This window comes from Canis aureus, chromosome X, assembly GCF_053574225.1.
Source record: "Canis aureus isolate CA01 chromosome X, VMU_Caureus_v.1.0, whole genome shotgun sequence".
Classification (NCBI taxonomy): Eukaryota; Metazoa; Chordata; class Mammalia; order Carnivora; family Canidae; genus Canis; species Canis aureus.
In genome coordinates, this window is record NC_135649.1 from 92342117 (window position 1) to 92365909 (window position 23793).

A 23793-nucleotide genomic window follows, 5' to 3' on the forward strand; every position below is an offset into this window, starting at 1 on the left:
AATAGCCAGATTCTTCATGGGAAAAAAAGGACAGAAATAAGATCAGAAGTGAAAGAGAAGTAACAACTGACACCACAGAAATACAATTGATTATAATAGACTCCTATGAAAAATCATATGCCAACCAACTGAATGCATAAATATCTAAAAATCTATAAACTTATAAAAGTGAATAAGAAAGAGAAAATCTGAAGAGACTGATTACTCATGAGGAAATCGAATTTTGTAGTCAAAACACTCCCAACAACAAAAGTTCAAGACCAAATGGCTTCACAAGTGAATTTTACCAAACATTTCAAGAAAAGTTAATCCTTATTCTCCTCAGACTATTCCAAAAATTGAAGAGGAAGTAACACTTCCAAATTCATTCTTTGAGGCCAACATTACTCCGATATGAAAACCAGACAAAGACACTAAAAAAAAAAAAAAAAAGAAAAGAAAAGAAAGAAGAAAGAAAAAGAAAACTACAGGCCAATATCCCTGATGAACATAGATACAAAAATCCTAAACAAAATATTAATATTGGCACACTGAAATCAACAATACATTAAAAGGATCATTCACCACGATCAAGTGGGATTTATTCCAGGGATATAAGGATGGTTCAATATTTGCAAATCAACTGATATACCACATTAATAAAACAAAGGATATAAAGTATATGACCATCTTGGGGCACCTGGGGCATCCAGGGTCTTGGCATTGAGCCCCACATCGGGTTCTATGGTCCGCAGGGAGTCTGCTTTTCCCACTCCCTCTGCCTCTTCCCCTATATGTGCTTTCTTTCTCCCTCAAAAAATTAAATCTTTTTAAAATTGTTATTTAAATTCAGTTAATTAACAATGGATTATTGGTTTCAGAGGTAGAGGTCAGTGATTCATCAGTCTTCTATAACAGTGTTCATTACATCACATGCCCTCCTTAATGTTCATGACCCAGTTACCCCATTCCCCCACCCCCCTCCACTCCAGCAACACTCAGTTTGTTTCCTATGGTTAAGAGTCTCTTATGGTTTATCTCCCTCTTTGATTTCATCTTGTTTTATTTTTTCTTCTCTTCCCCTATGATCCTCTGTTTTGTTTCTTAAATTTCACATATGTGTGAGATCATATAATTGTATTTCTCTGACTTATTTCACTTAGCATAATACCTTCTAGTTCCATCCACATCATTGCAAATGGCAAGATTTCACATTTTTGATGGCTTAGTAGAGTTGTGTGTACGTGTGTATCTATATATACAGATACACACAATGAGCATAGAGTTGAGGGTCCATTTCTGGGTTCCCTGTTCTGTTCCATTGATTTATATGTCTATTTTTTGTGCCAGTACCATATTGTCTGGATAATTACAACTTTGTAATAGAGCTTGAAGTCCAGAATTGTGATGTCACCAGTTTTGGTTTTCTTTTTCAACACTCCTTTGGCTACTAGGGGTCTTTTCTGGTTCCATAAAAATTTTAGGATTATTTGTTCCAAGTCTGTGAAATAAGTTGATGGTGTTTTGATAGGGGTTGCATTGAATGTATAGCTTGCTCTAAGTAGCACATTTTAATATTTGTTCTTAAAATCTTTTAAAAAATTATATGATCCCCTACGACCCAGCAATTGCACTGCTGGGGATTTACCCCAAAGATACAGATGCAGTGAAACGCCGGGACACCTGCACCCCAATGTTTATAGCAGCAATGGCCACGATAGCCAAACTGTGGAAGGAACCTCGGTGTCCAACGAAAGATGAATGGATAAAGAAGATGTGGTTTATGTATACAATGGAATATTACTCAGCTATTAGAAATGACAAATACCCACCATTTGCTTCAACGTGGATGGAACTGGAGGGTATTATGCTGAGTGAAGTAAGCCAGTCGGAGAAGGACAAACATTATATGTTCTCATTCATTTGGGGAATATAAATAATAGTGAAAGGGAATATAAGGGAAGGGGGAAGAAATGTGTGGGAAATATCAGAAAGGGAGACAGAACGTAAAGACTGCTAACTCTGGGAAACGAACTAGGGGTGTTGGAAGGGGAGGAGGGCGGGGGTGGGAGTGAATGGGTGACGGGCACTGGGGGTTATTCTGTATGTTAGTAAATTGAACACCAATTAAAATAAATAAATAAATTGAAAAAAAATTATATGATCATCGCAATAGATGTAGAAGGATTTGACAAAATTCAATGCCATTCATGATAAAAAAAACCAACCAACCAACCAACCATGCTCCTTAAAGCAAAAGCAAATTCCCTGGCCTCATGGAGACCTGTGGACCCTGAACTGTGAATTTTAAAAGTAAACGTTTTTATTTTGCAGTAATTTTAGATTGATAGCAAAGTTGCAAAGATAGTATAAAACATTCTCCTATACTCCTCAGCCAGTATCCACTAACATTATCAATTTACATTGGAATAGTATATGTGTTAGAAATAGTGAACCAATACTACTAGTCTGTTACTATTAACAACAGATTTGGATTTCACTAGTTTTCTCATTAATGACCTTTTGATCCACATTGCATTTAATCATCATGTCTATGTAGTCTCCTCCGGTCTGTGACAGTTTCTCAGTCTTTTTTATGATGACAGTTTTGAGGACTCTGATATTTTGTAGAATGTCCCTCAATTTGGATGTCTATGATAATTTTCTCATGATCCCACAGGGGTTATGGTTTTTTGGGGAAAATATCATAGAAGTGAAGTCTGTTCTCATCACATAATATACATGACTTATCACTGATGATGCTAACCTTGATCACATGGTCAAGGTAGTATTCACCAGGTTTCTCCATGGTAAAGTTATTTCCCAGGACTTCCTATACTCTATTCTTTGGGAGCAGATCATTAAGTCCAAACCACACAAGAATGGCAGAGAATTAAGCTCTGCCTCCTAGAGAGGGGAATATTTGCATATATAATTTGGAATTCTTGTGTACTATATATTTTTCTCACCTATTTATCTTTTCATTCATTCATATCATTGTGGGCTCCTATGTATTTACTGCATGCTTTGGGTTATAATCTAATACTACATTATTTATTCTGTGACTTAAGTGTTCCAACTTTGACCACTGAGACCTCCTTTAGGTTGGCTCCTGTGTCCCTTTGACATGCTACCATACTTGTTTGTTTTTAGCACTTCCTTACTTTTTAGTACTACAGTATGCTCCAATTCATCTTATATTCTCTCTGCCCCAGCCCAGGCCATTTCTCTAAGGAGTCATGGTTTCTTTTACTGTGGAATAGTATTAGAAACCCAGATCTGGGTGCTAAGTAGAACTATGCAATTCTGACAAGTTGCCAACTTGATTTTTATGCAATCTAGTAAAGTTTGAGGAAAACTATTTTGAAAAGTCAAGCACAAATAAACTAGAATACATGAAGAAAAGTTCTGAAACCGTTGTTTTAAAGAATTACTTGTATTTTATTCATGTTAGTTCAAAATTTAACGTTCTAACATGCCAAGCACTCTGATGGGCCAAGAGAGAGGAAAAAAAATAGAAGAGATGAAATAATGATTCCTAAATAAAGTGACTGTAATTGAAGACCTAAAAGCTAGAACAAAATTTATTTTCTGAGAGCATTCTCTGTGCCAACCATTAAGCTAGATGCACAGCCTCAAATCTAATGCTGTAGGTATAATTTTTACTTTTTAGAAGATACAGAAATTAATGCCTAGAAAGGTAAAATGTTTGCACAAAGCAATATAGTCGGTAGGTGGCAGAGTTGAGACATCAAGTCCACGTCATTCTCAAGGCAGAGGATTGTGGCAGCGAATTCTGAGGACTACTGCCTATGTGAGATTCTGTGTGTTATGTATGCTGTTTCTATCAGATATCAAATGCCACAATGGAAGGTCAGCTTATTCACTGTTTAATGTCCTATGTCTGTTATATAGCAGGTACTCCGTAGATAAATCTGATTAAATGTGACCAAATTTCTACATGGAAGAAATGTAGAATGAGAACTGTGAAGAACAATACATTTTCTTCCACTATTATGTTATAATTAGACTTGTGTTCCAATTAGGTAAAAAATTACTGCCAAAACTCCCACCCCATCTTACTGAAAGAATACTTCTAAATTAACACAAGTCAGATTTGGCAGTGATGAAAATAATCTACCAATAAACCTGAGTGATCAATTTTAATAAACAAAAAGATAGTTAATATGTAGTCTAAGTGTAGAAGCAAATTCCAAAAGTCAGTCATTTTCTTCACTGCCAGAATTAATCAATCATGAATCTCAAAAATGAAACTGTGTTGTTAAGTACTTCTTAACACAGAGCAGATCCTTAACATATAACAAACACTATTCTGAAACAGATCAAGGATCGGAATGCTACTTCTATTACACTTATTAAACCAAAACACTTTGGGCACACTTTATTGTGAATGGTATGGTTTTAATGGTATAAACTAACTTAGATGACAAGGACTTTAAAATTAAGTCCACATCTATCAGCTAATTTGTGAGCAAGTGTTAAATCACTACCTCCTATGAAATTAATGTAACTCATAATATTCTAATCCATTTATTCTTCATTCATTCATCAAGTATTTAAATAATTCCTATTATGTGCCAGTACTGTTTTATATGCTAAGGACCACATCTATGATCAAAACAGAAAAGAAATGCAGTTATCATAGAGCGAACAGTTCTTGAGGGAGAGCAACAATAAAATCAACAGATGTCAGATGATGGTAAGTGCTGGAAAGAAAAATAATTCACTGAAGGGGCAAGAGGTTGTAATTTAAGGTATGATACGTCCTTGCTGAGAAAGTAAACTTGACCTGAGAGTGGTGAGGGAGCTCACACATACATATCTGAAAGAGGAAAGCACAAGTGCCAAAGTCATGAGGCAGGACATGCACTGTGTATGTGTAAAGAGCCAAAGGAAAGCCATAGCAAAGTGAATGAGGGGAGGAGTGTCATAGGAGATGTGGTAAAGTAATAACCACAGCCATAGTGAAGGTGTGCAGTGGAGAGGGATGGGGACTGCCTGTATAGTGCCTTGTGGGTGACTCAGAGCACTCTGATGTTTACTGAGTTAGATGGAACATCATTACAGAGAAGACACTTTAAAGGATCACTCTAGCCTGCTGTTTTGGGAATCAACTAATGAGGAGGGGGCCAAGAAAACATTCAGATAAGAGAGTGATGATGGCTCGGATGGAAAGTGTAACAAGTAGAGAGAGGTGAAAAGTGGTAAGATTCTGAATATATTTTCATGTTAGAACCAAAACTATCAGCAGATGGAATGTTTATATGAAACAGAGAGTAAAGTCAGGGGTAACAACAAGGTTTGGGGGCTTAGCAAAGAGTGGATGGACAGAGTTATCACTTACTGAAATCAGAAGCGCTGTGGTAGAAGCAGATTTTGGGGGAAGGGACATGAATTTTTTATGTTGGAAGTAAGAATCTCATTGAATTCCAAGAGGAGGGATCCCTGGGTGGCTCAGCTGTTGAGCACCTGCCTTGGGCCCAAGGCAAGGCATGATCCTGGAGTTCGGGGATGGAGTCCCACGTCGGGCTCCCTGGAGCCTGCTTCTCCCTCTGCCTGTGTCTCTGCCTGTGTGTGTGTGTGTGTGTGTGTGTGTGTGTGTGTCTCATGAATAAATAAAATCTTAAAAAAAAAAAAGAATTCCAAGAGGAGATACTGAGTAAGCAGTTAGTCACATAATTCTGCAGTTCACGGTAGCCCTTCAGGATATAAATTTGGGAATCATTAGCATTTCAAACCATGACACTAAGAAACCTCACCAAGGGAGTGAGTACAGACATACCAGTCTCAAGATATGAAGTAGTTGCTGAAGCAGGATGAGAGGTGAAGAGTTGTTTTCTTTTTTTTTAAGGTATGTAGACTACTTATAATGAATCTATAGAGAAGGAAGAAAGGTGATTGCTGAAGCTTGCAGAGAACTGCTTGAGCAATTGTTGAAGGGGTTTCATCTTCTATTTGATTCAAAGACTGTTGAAATGCAGCTTCCTATCTCTGTGGGCAGGAAAGGATACAGAGAAGCACTGAGATGCATAAGGGGCAGAGAGGTAAGCATTAAAATCACTGTTAATCTTGAAAGAAAGAAAAGGAATCAGAGGGGTAAGGTAGTAAGATATACAATTAACACATTAAAAAGCAATACCCTAGGATGCCTGAGTGGCTCAGCCATTGAGCATCTGCCTTTGGCTCAGGGCATGATCCTGGAGTCCCAGGATCAAGTCCCACATTAGGCTTCCTGCTTGGTGCCTCCTTCTCCCACTGCCTATGTCTTTGCCTCTCTCTCTCTCTCTCTCTCTGTGTGTGTATGTGTGTGTCTCATGAATAAATAAATAAAATCCTAAAAAAAAAAAGAAAGAAAAGCAATAGCCTACTAAACACATATAGGACAATGGATTTATATCAAGAATACATAAACAACTCTCAAAACTCATTAATGAAGGAAAACAATCCAGTAAGAAAATGAGCAAAAGACATGAAGGAAGATTTTACAAAAGAGAATATTTAAACTGAAAATAAACACATGAAGAAACGTTCAACATCATTAGCCATTAAAGAAATGGAAATTAAAACCACAATGTGATATCACTATACACCCATCAGAATGACTAAAATAAAATAAAAAAACACTAACAATACCCAGTACTGGTGAGTATGCAGAGGAACTGGATCACTCAAATATTGCTGGTGGAAATGTAAAATGGTCATTTATACAATGACAAATTAGTTTGTCAGTGTCTTTAAGAGCTACACATATACTTACCATACAACCCAACTGTACTTCTGGGGATTTACCCCAGAGAAATACAAACCTATGTCCAAAAAAAACCCTGCAAACAAAAATTCACAGCAGTGGGACGCCTGGGTGGCTCAGTGGGTGGCCATCAGCCTTCAGCCCAGGGCGTGATCCTGGAGTCCCAGGAATGAGTCCCACATCAGGCTCTCAGCGTGGAGCCTGCTTTTCCCTCTGCCTATGTCTCTGCCTCTCTCTCTCTGTGTCTCTCATGAATAAATGAATAAAATCTTAAAAAAAAATTCACAGCAGCTTTATAACTAATAGCCAATACTGCAAACAACCCAGATATCCTTCAATGAATGAATGGTTCAATAAACTATGGTACATCCATACTATGGAATATTAGTAATAAAAAGGAGTGAACTATTGATACATACAACATCTGGGATGAATCTCAAAAGGATTATGCTGAGTATAAAAAGCAAATATCAAAAGGTTCCATATTATATAATTTCATTTATATAACATTCTTGCAATGACAGAATTACAGTGGTGGGAACAGATTAGTGATTAATAAAGGTTAGGCATGGTGGTGGGGGAGGGGGTATGTGACTATTAAGGGCAGATTTTGTGGTAATGAAATAATTCTGAATTTTTTTAAAAATTTTATTTATTTATTTATGATAGTCACAGAGAGAGAGAGAGAGAGAGAGAGAGGCAGAGACACAGGCAGAGGGAGAAGCAGGCTCCATGCACCGGGAGCCCGACGTGGGATTCGATCCCGGGTCTCCAGGATCGCGCCCTGGGCCAAAGGCCCGCACCAAACCGCTGCGCCACCCAGGGATCCCAATTCTGAATTTTAACTGTAGTAGTGGTTACAAGAATTTACACAAGTGATAAATTGGCAAAAAATTATACATACAGATTGTACCAATGTCAGTTTCCTAGTTTTGATATTGTAGGACACTTCTATGAGACATAACCACTAAAGAAAACTGGGTAAACGCTACAATGGGACCTATTATCTTTGCAATCTTTGGTGAATCTTTAATTAGCTCAAAATAAAAAGTTTAAAAAAAGAATGCATCTGAAAGTGTAACTTTGACCATGAGATTTCTTAGAACTCACATCAAAATAAGTATGTGGTTCATTAATTTAAAAAAGTCAATAGCTTAGGGCATGAGTGTTCATAGCTTTAGCTGTAACAGCCCCAAATGGAAACCCAAATGTCCATTTACATACAATAATACACTACTCAGCAATAAAAACAAAGGAACTATTGATATGTGCAATATGGATGCATCTGAACATAATTAATGTTGAGTGAAAGAAGTCAATGCATGATTTCATTTATAGAAAACGCTAGAAAATTTAAGCTACAGTGACAGAAATCAGATAAATCATTGCCTGGGGAGGTGGTGATTGTGGGGAGATATAGAAGGAGGAATTATTATGAGGCAAGAAGGAACTTTTGAGAATGATGAATTTGTTTACTAGGATTGCTATGGTTTCACAGGGGTGTGGATATGTTAAAATCTATCAAATTGTACACTTTAAATATGTCAATTGTAACTCAGCAAGGTTTAAAAAGTCAATAGTGCACACATACACAAATAATAACCGGTTAGAATGTATCATGGAAAAGAGTACGGCATTTAAAATAGCAACACAGTAATGCTTAGGAACCCACCTAAGAAATGTGCAAAACTTGTATGATGAAAACTATAAAACATTCCTTAAAGATAGAAATGTTGATTTCAACAAAGAGAAAGATCTCTTCTTGGAGAAGGTGATTTAGTATCTTCAAGATGTTAGTTATCCTTAAGTTACAGACTGAAAGAAATCCCAATAAAAATATTGACAAATTATTTTTTCTGGAGTTAGACAAATTCATACTAATAACTAGCTCTAATTTATACTAAAATACACTGAAAATTCTCAATAATAAAAAAGTATGGTATTGGCATTTGAGAATGATGGACCAATGAATTAGAGTATAAAACCTGGAAATCAATTAAGTATATATTGTAATGAGCTATATGACAAAGGATAACTAAAATCACTGAAGCAAAGAGGGAATTTATAAGAAATGGTCTTTGGACAACTGAACAGCTATGTAAAAAAAGTTGTATCCATAACTCACACCATACATTCAAGAATAAACTGTGAATAAGTCAGAGATCTAAAGATATAAAAACTCAAGTATATTATAAGAAACTGGGATTCCTCTAGGACCAGGGTCTAGAGGAAGGTTTTTTCACTATGATCAAAAGTTCAGATTCAATAAAATGTGTTTAATTGATGGTTACAATGAAAATGGGGGAAAAAAAAAACAACTGCAGGGGCACCTGGGTGGCTCATTCAGACAGCATCCAACTCTTGATCACAGGGTCAGAATCTCAAACCCCACATTGGGCATGAAGCCTACTTAAACACACACACACACACACACACACACACTGCATTAAAAAAACCAACAAAGCAGAGGTGGCCAAGTGGCTTAGTGGGGTAAGCGTCTGACTCCTGATTTTGGCTCAGATCACGATTTCAAGGTTGTAAGATTGAGCCCGGAGTCAGGCTCCTTAATAAGATTCTCTCTCCCTCTCCCTCTGTCCCTTGCCTCGCTTTTGTACTCTCTTTAACTAAATACATAAAATGATAATGTCAAAAAGACAGAGAAGCCTGTTTGAAGAAACTTCCATTAGCCAAATTTGGGAAAATTTAAGGGATTATAGCTCACTGAATAAAGTAATCTTTGAGTCTGTGCTAAAAGAGAGACAGACAGATAATGGGAAAGTTCCTGCCCATACTGGAATGCCAACCAAAAAATGTATATATGATGGAGTTAGAAATCACCATTAAGCAATTATAATTTAATTGATTTAGTCAAGAATCATCAATAGCATATGTTAAAACTAGTGGGTAATAGTCTGATGAAGAATAAAAGATTAACATAGTTTCAAAATATCTTTTCACTAAGATAAGGTAAGCACCTTTCCATTAAAGGAGAATGATAAAGCAGGATGAAATGCCATTAGCTTTATGAAAAGGATAAAATATCTAAAATTTGTGTTTTTTGAAGAAAGATAACATCAAAAACTAAGCTTTGTTTTTAAAACATAAACTGGTTTTAATTAAAAGCTGCAAGGTATAGAGCATTATTTACACTACAATCCTACTGCTATTTAAAAATTATCATGCAAAAAAATTCATAAAAATTAAAATTATGTATGCATTAAAAATAGACAATAATACATACCAAAATCAGAAAACTGATAGTGCTAAAAATTTAAAAGATTTTATTCATTTCATGTTACTATAGTTTCAATATCTTTACAATGAATATATATTAATTTCATAAGATGAGAAATATAAATGTGTAAAATAAATAAGGACTAAGCAGAAACAAGGAATAATAGCTGGAAAGAAACTAAAAGGCCCAAAGTGCTTTGTGACTGCATGATGAGCTTATGGATGATTATTTTTTCATTTTAAAATGTGAGATTTAAGTAAGATTTTTTAAAAAATATTTTATTTATTTATTCATGAGAGACAGAGAGAGAGAGGCAGAGACATAGGCAGAGGGAGAAGCAGGCTCCACGCAGGGAGCCCGATGTGGGACTCAATCCCGGGACTCCAGGATCACACTCTGGGCTGAAGGCATGTGCTAAACCACTGAGCCACCCAGGGATCCCCAAGATCTTTAAAAACAAAACAAAACATTAGGGGATCTTGGGTGGTACAGTTGGTTAGGTGTCCAACTCTTGATTTCAGCTCAGATCAAGATCTCAGAATCATGTGATCTAGCCCTGCATCAGGCTCTGTGCTCAGTCTGCTTGATATTCTCTCCTTCTCCCTCTGAGCGTCCCCCTACTCAAGCTCTTTGTGTCTCTAAAATAAAAATAAATAAATAAATTTTAAAAAATAAAAATCACTTTAAACAATCAAATTTTTAAAATGGGCAGAGAACCTGAAAAGACATTTTGCCAAAGAAGACCTACAGGTAGCCAAGAGACACGTGAAAAGGTGCTCAACCACTCATCATGAAGGAAATTCAAATCATAACCACAATGAGATAGCACCTCACACCTGTGAGATTGGCTAGTAACAAAAAGACAAGAAATAATGTGTTCACAAGGATGTGGAGAGAAGGTAGCACTGTTGCACTGTTGGGGATGTAAACTGGTACAACCACAATGGAAAACAGTATAGATGTTCTTCAAAAAATTAAAAATAAGGGGCTCCTAGGTGGCTCAGTCCGTTAAGCATCTGCCGTTAGCTCAGGTCATAGTCACAAGCCCCACATGGGGCTCCCTGGTCAGCAGGGAATCTGCTTCTCTGTCTCCCTCTTCTCCAGACCTCCCCCCTTGTGCTCTCTCTCAGATAAATAAATAAAATCTTTAAAACAAATTAAAAATAAAAATATTATATGATCCAGTAATTTCACTTTAGGGTATTTATCTAAAGAACACAAAGACATTAATTTGAAAAGATAAATGCATGCTGATGTTTATAATGCTGTTTACTTCAGCATTATTTACAACAGTCAAGATACAGAAGCAACCTAAATGTCCAATGGTAGGCAAACAGATAAAGATGTGGTACACAGAGAGAGACACACACACAGGAATACTACTCAGCCATAAAAAGAATGAGATCTTGTCATTTGCAACAACATGGACGAACCTAGAAGACTATTAAGCTAAGTGAAATAATAAATGATGCTGAGAAAGACAAATACTACATGATTTCACTTACATGTGGAATCTAAAAAACCAACAGATCCTTAAATACAGATAATAAACTGGAGGTTGCCAGAAGGGAGGTGGGTCAGAGATGGGCAAAATATATCAAGGGGATTAAGAGGTACAAACCCTCAGTTATAAAATAAATGTTACAATGATGAAAAGTACAGCAAAAAGACTATAGCCAATAATATCATAACAACACTATATGGTGACAGAAGAGGACTACACTCATGGTGGTGACTATTAAGTAATCTATGTAGTTGTCCAATCAATATGTTGCACACCTGAAATATAGTATTGTATGTCATAATTGACATACAATTGAAGTATAATTACTTCAATAAAAAATATAAAAAATAATCTTATAGCTTATCAATTTATACACTGACTTTGCTTTTACTATGAACACTAGACTCCAGCGATGATGCTTCCCTGATTGTCTCTCCTTGAGTTCCTTCCTCTTTTCTAACCTAACAAAAGTTCAATACCCCTTTCTCTGGGGCACCTGGGTGGCTCAGTGGGTTAAGCATCCAACTTGTGATTTCGGCTCATGTCAAGATCTCATGGGTTTTAGGATTGAGCTCAGGGTCAGGCTCATGCTCATGGGGAGTCTGCTTGAGATTTTCTCTCTCTCTCTCTCTCTCTGCCCCTCCCCCCACTCACTCTTGTGAGTTCTCTCTAAAATAAACAAACAAATCCCTTTCTTTAAAACTTCTGGGGCCATCTGGGTGGCTCAGTCAGTTGAGCATCTGCCTTCAGCTCAGGTCATGATCACAGAGTCCTGGGATTGAGCTCTGCATAGGGCTCCCTCCTCAGGGGGGAGCCCACTTCTCCCTCACCCTTTCCCCCTGTTCGTGCTCACTCTCCCTCCCTCACTCTCTCAAATAAGTGAATAAAATCTTTAAAAAACAAACAAACAAACAAACAAACAAAAACTTATGTAACACAAGCACCTGGATAGCTCAGTCGGTTAAATGTCCAACATTTGGTCTTGGCTCAGATCATGATCTTGAGATCCTGGGATTAAGCCTTCCATCGGGCTCTGTGCTCAGCAGGTAGTTTGCTTGAGATTCTCTTTCCCCTTCTGCCCTTCTCCCCTGCTCGTGTGCATGCTCTCTCTAAATAAAATCTTTAATTTTTTATTTTTTATTCATTTATTTATGATAGTCACAGAGAGAGAGAGAGAGAGAGAGAGAGAGAGGCAGAGACACAGGCAGAGGGAGAAGCAGGCTCCATGCACCAGAAGCCCGATGTGGGATTCGATCCCGGGTCTCCAGGATTGCACCCTGGGCCAAAGGCAGACGCCAAACCGCTGCGCCACCCAGGGATCCCCTAAATAAAATCTTAAAAAAAAAAAAAAAAAACTTCTATATCTGTTGTTTCTGAGACATACCTAATATCACCTTTTAGCACATCTGACATCACTTGTTTAGCAACCAGTGTTATTTTCATGGTCAGTGCCCAAGAATGGATCTTTATATAATGGCTATGTCGGGTATTGTCATTTCCAACTCCAGAGCAGTTCCACAGAATTTAGACCACTGCCTTTGGCTTTCCCACCCCTGCTGTCCTTGAATAGCATGCCATCTACAGTAAAGAGAGGTAAGGAGGAGTATTCTTAGAGTGGGGAGAGGAGTTCAAAGATAGATAGGTTTTTTTTTTTTTTTTTTTTTTTGTACAAGAAGTCAAAGATTTTAAAACAGTGTCAATATCTCTTCGGTTCCTTCACACTTCCTCACTGATTAGGCAAAGTGAGGTGATGATATTGGTAACTTTCCCCATCAGAGCCTCGTGTGAAACAAGCACTTCCCCCTTGCTAGGATGATCAATCTCCGCTCAGCAGAGTCCTGTGGGAACAGAGCCCTCAAAGCCCGACCCACACAGACCCACACATGGGGAAGCGAACCTGGCTCTCCTAGCCAGGTGTATTCTTAGATGCCGCTTGCAGAGTTCCTCACAAAGGTAATTTGTGATCAATTTGTAACTGAGAGCGATGCACACAATTCGGGAATGCAGACTGCAAACGTACATCCAAAGGTAGGCAAAACTGTGAACGTTTCTTACAAATTGCCAATACACTTACAGTTTTCTCAGTATTTTCAAAAGCTTCTCTTGCTTCTTCAAACGTGCAGATTTCTTCTTTGCATTCACGATCAATGTTGCCCTGTCTTATTTCTTCAAAAAGTCCATTAGCTCTTGGGTAGCGTTTCAATACTGAATTGGCTTTTTCTCCTGTGAGGAAAACTAAGAAGAGAGAAAATCAAAAGCATAAAATTATCATTTGAAAAACATGTGGAAGCTTCGCATACAAGGTGGAAACTGCTAGGTGCTCTTTAGAAAACACAACCAGCATCCTAAACCTCTTCCCCTGAGTCAGCAACGAAAGTAAGAAAGTACGTATAGCTCCAAATCGCCACCTCTGCTGTCTTCCTCCTCCTGTGAGCATGCCCTTTGAGTAGCACTTGCCCTGGGTAGGGACAGTGACATAATTCACAGTTAGATTCAGACTTTAGCACATTCCTGCCAGCCATTGGTATTTAAATATAGTAATAGTGATTCCACTACTTATACTCTTTGTTGTAAGTGGATGCCCCCAGGCATTCTGCTGTTGGGCACTGGCAACCAAGTCAAAATCCAGTCTCCAGACCAACAGTCTTTGTTCCCCTAAATAAAAATAAATAAACCTAGTAATACAGACCCAGAGAAACCTTACTTATATGAAAAGAAGAGCTGAAAAAAAAAAAAAAAAAAAAAGGAAGAGCTGGCAAAACAGTATCAAGAAGTTAAGATGAATTTGGCCATAATTCATTCCTAGGAACACTAATAATTTTGCTCTAAATATACTTAAGTTAAACATTGTGATATTTAAATATATCAAACCAGTTTCACAGTCCTCCAGAAAGTTCTTCCACGACTTATAGAGGTATTTCATATAAATACTCAAAATGCACATTTATGATATCCAGTAAAATAAATGAGGCACTAGTTATAGGGCACAGTCAAGAGAAATTATCTTTAATTTTACATATTCATTTTAAATTATTTAATTTTTAAAGTGTCATTCATATTTCTTTGTATATGTAAATATGATGCTACAAGATTTTAATCTCTGTTAATGCAAAAAAAATCATAAGTTTCTAATCTTAATGACTTCTAACATAAGAAAGGGCACATTACAGATCTTTTTAAAATGTTAAAGTCTACATTTTACAAAGAATATTTTAAAGTAAATGAAAAACAGTAAGTGTTCTTTTTAAAAATGGTAACAATAGCAATGAATTTGTTACCTCATTATAGAAATGCGTATTTCACTTCACAGAAGATATGGATTCATTACTTAGGATCCTTTAAAGTATCCATATTGGGGCAGCCCCGGTGGCGCAGCGGTTTAGCGCCGCCTGCAGCCCAGGGTGTGATCCTGGAGTCCCGGGATCGAGTCCCACATCGGGCTCCTTGCACGGTGACTGCTTCTCCCTCTGCCTGTGTCTCTGCCTCTCTCTCTCTCTCTGTGTGTCTCTCATGAATGAATAAGTAAAATCTTTAAAATAAAAAATAAAATAAAAAAATAAAAATGAAGTATCCATATCGATACCAGCTGGATGACACCTACACTATGTTAAAAACTATGGCAGGCCTTTCATAAGAGTTTCCTTCCTTCTATACCTCAGAAGGATAACCATTTATAAAAATTAATTACAGAAAAAAATTAATTACAGAGTCAAAGAATATCATTAAAAGAAATTGTAAAGAATAAAAATTGTGGCAAGTGCTAAAAAACAAACAAAAAGGGTACTGCTGAGTTGGAGAAAAACCGTGAAATTTGCTAGTAGTACTTCTCAGAGCTGTAGCCTCAGAATCCCCTGGAGGACTTATTATCACTGAGATTACTGGGCTCAGCTCCCAGAGTTTCTGATTCCACAGATCTGAGGTGGAGTAAAAAAATGCATTTCTAATAAGTTCCCAGGTAATGCTGGTGCTGCTGGTCTTCGTCTAACTACCACAGTTTAAGAAGCACTACCTAAATGTGAGCTCCTTAGAAAACTAGTTCTGAAGGAGTTCATGGAATGTTGGCATTAACAAATGTAACAAGATCTTTTACTGCAGGACTTTTTAGGGACCTTAACGTATATTTAATCTACATCTGCACACCTCCAGAAAAGAAATAGGTCACATACGTTTATCATACTTATTTGATTAGGAAGCCCTTTATCAAAGGACATTTCACTGAATTAACAACTTCCTAGTCATTGGTCTTATTTATGGCCTCTGAAAGGACATAAAATTATCTTCCATATAACAGGCCACCTGATACATGAAGACAGTAAGTCATTTGCCCCAAGGCTTCTTTTTTCCAGGCTAAGCATGTCTAGTTTCTTCAACTGTTGGCCCTGTAAAATGGATAGGAGTCTCTGCCACATTTTTATCTCATAAAATACAGTGTCCTACACTCAGTCCAATATGCTATGTGTGGTCTGACAAGTATAAAACTGCTTGGGACTATCTGCTTCCTTGTTTTTAAACACAATAGAGATATTAATACAGTCTAATATATCCCTAGATTTGGGGACAGTTTTCTTGAAAACAAACCAAACAATCAACAACAACGTATCTTAAGATTTTAAGAGAAGGGCGCTGGTGTGCCTCAGTTGGTTATGTGTCTGCCTTTGGCTCAGATCATGATCCTAGCATCCTGGGATCAAGCCCCAGATAGGGCTCCCTGTTCAGCAAGGGGTCTGCTTCTCTCTCCCCCTGTGTTTGCACTCTCGCATTTTCTCTCAGATAAATAAAATCTTAAAAAAAAAAAAAGGTTTTGAGAGAAAAAACTAAATTCTCAGAAAAAAATTTCTTATATGCTATCTAACATGGAAAAGGGGGTCAAGGAAAACAGCTCTTATAACCAGAGAGCTGGCTAATTCAGAAAGTTAAGCAACTCTAAGATAAAGTATAGCAGGACACAACTCCTCTAATCCTAGCCTAATCAAATTACCAAGAGCATTCCACAAACACATTTGTATTTCTTGTACTGGGAAGCAAAGTAATATAATACTGAGAACTCTAGGTAGAAATAGGCTTGCAAGTAGATTTTATCCTGTTTGCCAAACAAATCTGGTCAATTAGAAGATACCACTCAGAGAGTTAAGATGGTGGAGTACCAGGGTGACCCTGAGCTTGCCTCGTTCCTTGAAGATAGCTAGAATCAATATCAAATCCTTTTGAACAGCCAGGAAATTGATCTGAGGATTAAGAAAACAATCTGCACAACTGGAGGAAGAGAACATGGCAGATGCAAGGTAGAGAGAAAAGCCGTGGTGCTTCAGAGTAGAGGGAGCCCTTTTCCTGGAGTCAAGTTAGGGAGAGAGGGAGAATGATGAACGTGTAGGAATCCTACAAGACATCATGGTGTGGGGATCCATGGGTCACACTGAGGGAGAACACTCCTCTTCCTGGAGTACATTTGGAAGTGTATATTGCCTCTCCAAGAACAAAGGGCCCACTGGGCACAATTGAGCGGCCATTAAACAGCAAGGGACAGAGGTGTGCAAAGAGGGCATACACTGTATAGAGCCTGGTGCTTCAGGAAGTGTTTCTAGTGTATGTTCTGTGCACTCTCCTCTTGTGGTTTGGCTGCTATTTCCCACAGGCCAGTCCTCTGCAGAGTTCCTCCTTGCTTGCAGTGGGGAGTGTTTGGACCATTAACTAGGTATGCTTTGATTTGTTTAAGATAAGCCTGATTTTAAAAAAAGAAGAAAAATGATCCAAGAAAAGAGAAAAGGAGCAGGAAATATAACAAGCTTTCATAACATGCAAGACAGAAATCGAGACATAATGACAAGATGGAAGAAATCTCCCCAAAAGAAAGATCAAAAAGAAATCACAGGCAGGGATTTGCCCCAAACAGATATGAGCAATGTGTCTGAAGAAGAAGTCATAAAAATACTAGCTGGGGGGAATGCCTGGGTGCCTCAGTGGCTGAGCATCTGCCTTTGGCTCAGGGCGTGATCCCAGGTCCGGGGATCATGTCCTGCATCGGGCTCCCTGAGAGGAGCCTGCTACTCTCTCTGCCTATGTCTCTGCCTCTCTCTCTGTGTCTCTCATGAATAAATAAATAAAATCTTTAAAAGAAAAATACTAGCTGGGGATGCTCAAGTGGCTCAGTGGTTGAGTGTCTGCCTTCGGCCCAGTGCATGATCCCAGGTCCTAGGATAGAGTCCCATATCAGGCTCCCTGTGAGGAGCCTGCTTCTCCCTCTATGTCTCTGCTTTTCTGTGCCTCTCATGAATAAATAAATAAAATCTTTAAAAAAAAAAAAAAGAAGAAGAATACTAGCTGGGCTTGGAGGAGCCCAATCTGCCACTGCTGCCACCACAGTTGGTACCACTGCCACTGCTAGAGAGGGGCACGTCTTCAACTCATGCCAAGAAAGAGAAGGTGGCCACCAAATCATGCCCCTCATGTGCCAACAGCTTCCTATTGCACATTAAATCTTGTCCCTGTGGTTATGTATTAGAAGGAAACTTCTAAAAGTAAAACACTCAGAGAAATCACCAACTTTTACAGAAGTGAACAGTACCATATCTTTGAAAGCTTTGCGAATATTGTTTTTATATGAATTTAAACTAGGGCACAGTGCAGCCACAGCAAGTAGAAACATCAGTTCTGTCTTCAGAGAAGGTGCTGTTAGTGAAAGGACTATATGGTGAGGGTTTGAAAAATTTTGTTCTGGGAATCTTAAGTCTGAAAACTGAGCCTTGAGGGAGACCCAAATCTGGGGATAAGGATCAGTTGAGAGCCATGGTAGAAGATAACCTCAAAACAGCAATCTGAGGTCTTGAAGCAGACTTAGGAATTTCTGCTACAATAATTTCTCAACACCTAGCTACAACAGGAAAGGTAAAAAAAAGTTGGGCAAGTAGGTAGGTAACATACCAACTGACAGATGATCACAAAAGGAGATGATTAGAGATGTGCTCATACCTTAAGATTTGAAAGAGCAGAGACCTATTTTGGAGAGGATCATAAGCTTTGACAAAAAAATGAAAGTGGTCTTGCACAATGGTTGGATGTTGACGAAGTTCCCAAACGTGTTAAAACCATCACTGCAACCAAAAAGAAGGTTCTGGTAACTATATGAGGTGGTTTGTAAAGAGAGTATTTCATTACTTTGAACTCAGGCAAAACTATCTTATCATCAAGAAGTTCAAATTATGTATCAAAAATGGATCTAAAAGCACTCTGCATCGGTTAGCAGACATAGATGGACCTATACTTTTCCATGACAACATCTGACCACCATAGGTGGTGAAATCCCAGACCACCATAGGGAATAAATGAATTGGGCCAAGAACTTTTGCCATATCCATCACACTCACCTGACCTTTTGTCAACAGATTACCACCTCTTTCATCATTCAGAACTCTAAGAAACAGAACATTCTCTAATAGAGAACAGTAACTGAAGGATCTGAATAAATTTTAACAATGCTGAATTGGGCAGCCCAGGTGGCTCAGCAGTTTAGCGCCGCCTTTGGCCCAGGGCCTGATCCTGGAGACCCAGGATCGAGTCCCACGTCAGGCTCCCTGCGTAGGGCCTCCTTCTCCCTCTGCCTGTGTCTCTGCCTCTCTCTCTCTCTCCCCCCCCCCCCGTCTCTCTCATGTATGGATAAATAAAATCTTTTTAAAAATGCTGAATATTATAAGTCTATAATAATTGGGGAAATTTATCATTTGGGGAAAGCAGTTACTGCTAACAGTGCCTATTTTGGTTGAGTAAAGCTTTTTTTCCTGAAAAACAAAAATAAATAAATAAAAATAAAAATATAATTTTTTAAAAAAGAGTACTAGCTGGACTTGAAGAAGCATAGAAGATAACAGAGAAACTCTTGATGCATTGAGAAAAGACCTAAAACCTAGTCAGGCCGAAATAAAAAATGCTGTAACTGAGATGCAAAACTAACTGGATGTAATCACAATGAGGATGGAAGTAGCAGAGGAATAAATAGATGATACAGAAGATACAGTTATGGAAAATAATGAAGCTGAAAAGAAGAGGGAAAGAAAACTATTAGATCACAAATACAGACAAGGAACTCAATGATTCTACAAATCACAACAATATCCATATCATAAAAGTTCCAGAAAAAGAAGAGGAGAAGGGGGCAGAAGGTTTATTTGAACAAATTATAGCTGAGAACTTCCCTAAACAGGAGAAGGAAACAGGCACTCAAGTCCAAAAGGCACAGAGAACTCCTCTCAAAATCAATAAAAATAGGTCAACACCAAGACATATCATAGTGAAACTTGAAAAATAAACAAAATTAAAGAGAGAATTCCAAAAGCAGCTAGGGACAAAAGGTCCTTAACATACAGGGGTAGACACACAAAGTTAATAGCAGACCAGAAACTTGGCAGGCCAAAAAACAGTAGTGTGATATATATAATAGGCTGAATGGGGAAAACACGCAGCCAAGAATACTAGAGCCAACAAGGCTGTCATTCAGAAAAGGAGAGAAAGGGACGCCTGAGTGGCTCAGCGGTTGGGTCCTGGGTCCTGGGATCAAGTCCCACATCAGGCTCCCAGCTCCCCTGCAGGGAGCCTGCTTCTCCCTCTGCCTATGTCTCAGTCTCCCTGTGTCTCTCATGAATAAATAAAATCTTTAAAAAAAAAAAAAAAAAAAAAAAAGGAGAGAAAGCGTTTCCAAAACAAGCAAAAACCGAAGGAGTTTGTGAACACTAAACCAGCTCTGCAAGAAACATTTAAAGGGGACATTTTGAGTGGGACAGAGAGACCAAAAGAAACAAAGACTAGAAAGGAACTATCAATAGAAACAGTGGCTTTGCAGGTAATACAGTGGCATTAAATTCGTATTTATCAATAATTATTCTGGATGTAGAGGGATTTCAATCTTCCAGTCAAGAGACATAGGACATGAGAATGAATAAAAACAACAACAACAACAAAAAACAAGACCCATAGATACACTGCTTACAAGAGATTCATTTTAGAACCAAAGACACCTCTAGATTGAAAGTAAGGGGGTGGAGAACCATCTATCATGCTAATGGACATCAAAAGGAAGCTGGAGTAGCTAGCCATCCTTTTATCAGACAAACTAGATTTTTTAAAATTCCATTGTATGGATACACCACTTTTTTAAAAAAAAATTATTTATTCACGAGAGACAGAGAGAGAGGCAGAGACACAGGCAGAGGAAGAAGCAGGCTCCACACAAGGAACCCAATGTGGGACTCGATCCCGGATCCCAAGATCACACCCCGAGCCAAAGGCAGATGCTCAACCACTGAGCCACCCAGGCGTCCCGACAAACTAGATTTTAAACCAAAGACTGTAATAAGTAATGAAGGAGGGGACTATATCATAATAAAGAGGTCTATCCAACAAGAAGATCTAACAATTATAAGTATTTATGCCCCCAACTTGGGAGCAGCCAAATATATAAATCAGTTAATAACAAAAGTAAAGAAACTCATTGATAATAATAATAGTAGGGGACTTTAACACGTTACTCAAAGCAAAGTGCAGATCATCTAAACAGCAGATCAACAAGGAAACAAGGTCTTTGAATGACACACTGAACCCGATGGATTTCACAGATATATGCAGAGCATTTGATCCTAAAGCAGCAGAATACACATTCTTTTTGAGTACACATGGAACATTCTCCAGAACAGATCACATACTGGGTCACAAATCAGGCCTCAACCAGTACAAAAAGACTGAGATCATACCAGACATATTTTCAGACCACAATGCTATGAAACCTGAAGTCAAACAGAAGAAAAAATGTGGAAAGACCACAAATACCTGGAGGTTAAAGTACATTCTACTAAAAAAATGAATGGGTTAAGCAGGAAATTAAAGAATAAATAAATACATGGAAGCAAATGAAAATAAAAACATGATAATCCAAAACCTTTAGGATGCAGCAAAGGTAATAGGTATAGTATAAGAGGAAGTATATAGCAAGCAATCTAAGCCTACCTCGGCAAGCAAAAAGAGTCTCAAATACACAACCTTTCACCTAAAGATGGAAAAAGAACAGCAAATAAAGCCCAAAACCGGCAGGAAAAGGGAAATAATACAGATCAGAGAAAAAAAATCAGTGATACAGGGAAAAAAAAAAAAACCAGAACAGATTAATGAAACTAAGAGCTGGTTCTTCAAACTAATAAAATTGATGAACTCCTAGCCAGACTTATCAAAATGGAGAGAGAGAGAATAAAATCATGAAAGAGAAGAGATCAAAACCAACACCAAAGAAATGCAAACAAGTGTAAGAGATTATTATGAGCAATTATATGCCAACAAATGGGGCAGGCTGGAAGAAATGGGTAAATTCCTAGAAATATATAAACTATCAAAACTGAAACAGGAAGAAATAGAAAATCTGAACAGACCCATAACTAGCAAGGAAATTGAATCAGTAATTTAAAACCTCCCAACAAACAAGAGTCCAGGGCTGGGTGGCTTCCCAGGGGAATTCTACCAAACATTTAAAGAAGAATTAATACTCATTCTTCTGAAGCTGTTCCAAAAAACAGAAATGGAAGGAAAACTTCCAAACTCATTCTATGAGGCCAGCATTACTATGAATCCAAAACCAGACAAAGACCCTACTAAAAAGGAGAATTATAGACCAAAATCCCTGATAAACATGGATACAAAAATTCTTAACAAGATACTTAGCTAATCAAATCCAACAGTACATTAAAAAGATTATTCACCATGATCAAGTGAGATTTACTCCTGGGCTGCAAGGGCGGTTCAACATTTGCAAATCAATCAACATGATATACCACATTAATAAAAGAAAGGGTAAGAACCATATGATCCTCTCAATAGATGCAGAAAAAGCATTTGACAAAATACAGCATCCTTTCTTGATAAAAGCCCTCAAGAAAGTAGAGATAGGAGGGACATACCTCAACATCATAAAGGCCATATATGAAAGACCCACAACTAAATATCTTCAGTGGGGAAAAACTGAGAGCTTTTCTCCTACGATCAGGAACACAACAAGAATGTACATTTTCACCACTGTTGTTCAACATAGTAAGAGAAGTCCTAACCTTAATGATTAGACAACAAAAAGAAATAAAAGGCATCCAAAATGGCAAGGAAGAGTCAAAATTTCACTCTTCACAAAAGATACAATATTCTATGTAGAAAACCCCGAAGACTCTTCCAAAAAATTACTAGAACTGATGCATGAATTCAGCAATGTCACAGGATATAACATCAACGTACAGAAATCTTTTGCATTTCTATTCACCAATAGGGAAGCAGCAGAAAGAGAAATCAAAGAGACCTAGGAGTAAACCTAACCAAAAAGGTAAAAAAGGTAAAAAGGATGAAAACTATGGAATATTTACTAAAGAAATTGAAGAAGACACAAGAAATGGAAAAATATTCCATGCTCCTGGATTGGAAGAATAAATATTGTTATAACTGTCTATACTACCTTGGGATGCCTGGGTGGCTCAGCGGTTGGGCGTCTGCCTTTGGCTCAGGGCGTGATCTTGGAGTCCTGGGATGAGTCCCACATCGGGCTTCCTGCGTGGAGCTTGCTTCTCCCTCTGCCTATGTCTCTGCCTCTCTCTCTCTCTGTCTCTCATGAATAAATAAATAAAATCGTTTAAAAAAATGTCTATACTATCCAAAGCAATCTACACGTTTAACTCAATCCCTATAAAAATAAGACCAGCATTTCTCACAAAGCTAGAACAAATAATCCTAAAATTTGTATGGAACCAGAAAAGACCCTGAATAGCCAAAGGAATGTTGAAAAGCAAAGCAGGAGGCATCACAATCCTGGACTTCAAGCTATATTACAAGGCTGTAATCATCAAAAGAACATGGTACTGGCACAAAAACAGACATATAAATCAATGCAACAGAATAGAGAACCCAGAAATGGACCCTCAACTCTATGGTCAACTAATCTTTCACAAAGCAGAAAAGAATATTCAACAGAAAAAAAGACAGTTTCTTCAACAAATGGCGTTAGAGAAACTGGATAGCCACATGCAGAAGAATGAAACTAGACTGATTTCTAACACCATACACAAAGATAAATTCAAAATGGATGAAAGACCTAAATGTATGACAGGAAACCATCAAAATCTTAGAGGAGAACACAGGCAGCAACCTCTCTAACCTCTGCTGCAGCAACTTCTTGCTAGACAAGTCTTCAAAGGAAGGGAAACAAAAGCAAAAATGAACTATTAGGACTTCATCAAGATAAAAAGCTTTTGTACAGCAAAGGAAGCAGTTGACAAAACTAAAAGACAACCTACA

General features: G+C 37.9%; 1 protein-coding gene across 4 annotated transcripts in view; it reads right to left on the minus strand.

Annotated features, from left to right (window-relative positions):
* The window catches only part of PRRG1 (proline rich and Gla domain 1), a 273316-nt gene that overhangs the window by 43434 nt on the left and 206089 nt on the right, over positions 1 to 23793 (minus strand). For all 4 annotated transcript variants that reach the window (XM_077889357.1, XM_077889358.1, XM_077889360.1 and 1 more), the window contains exon 3: positions 13562 to 13722. In XM_077889357.1, the coding sequence (XP_077745483.1) occupies positions 13562 to 13722 (161 nt within the window). The remainder of the gene's footprint in view (positions 1 to 13561; positions 13723 to 23793) is intronic.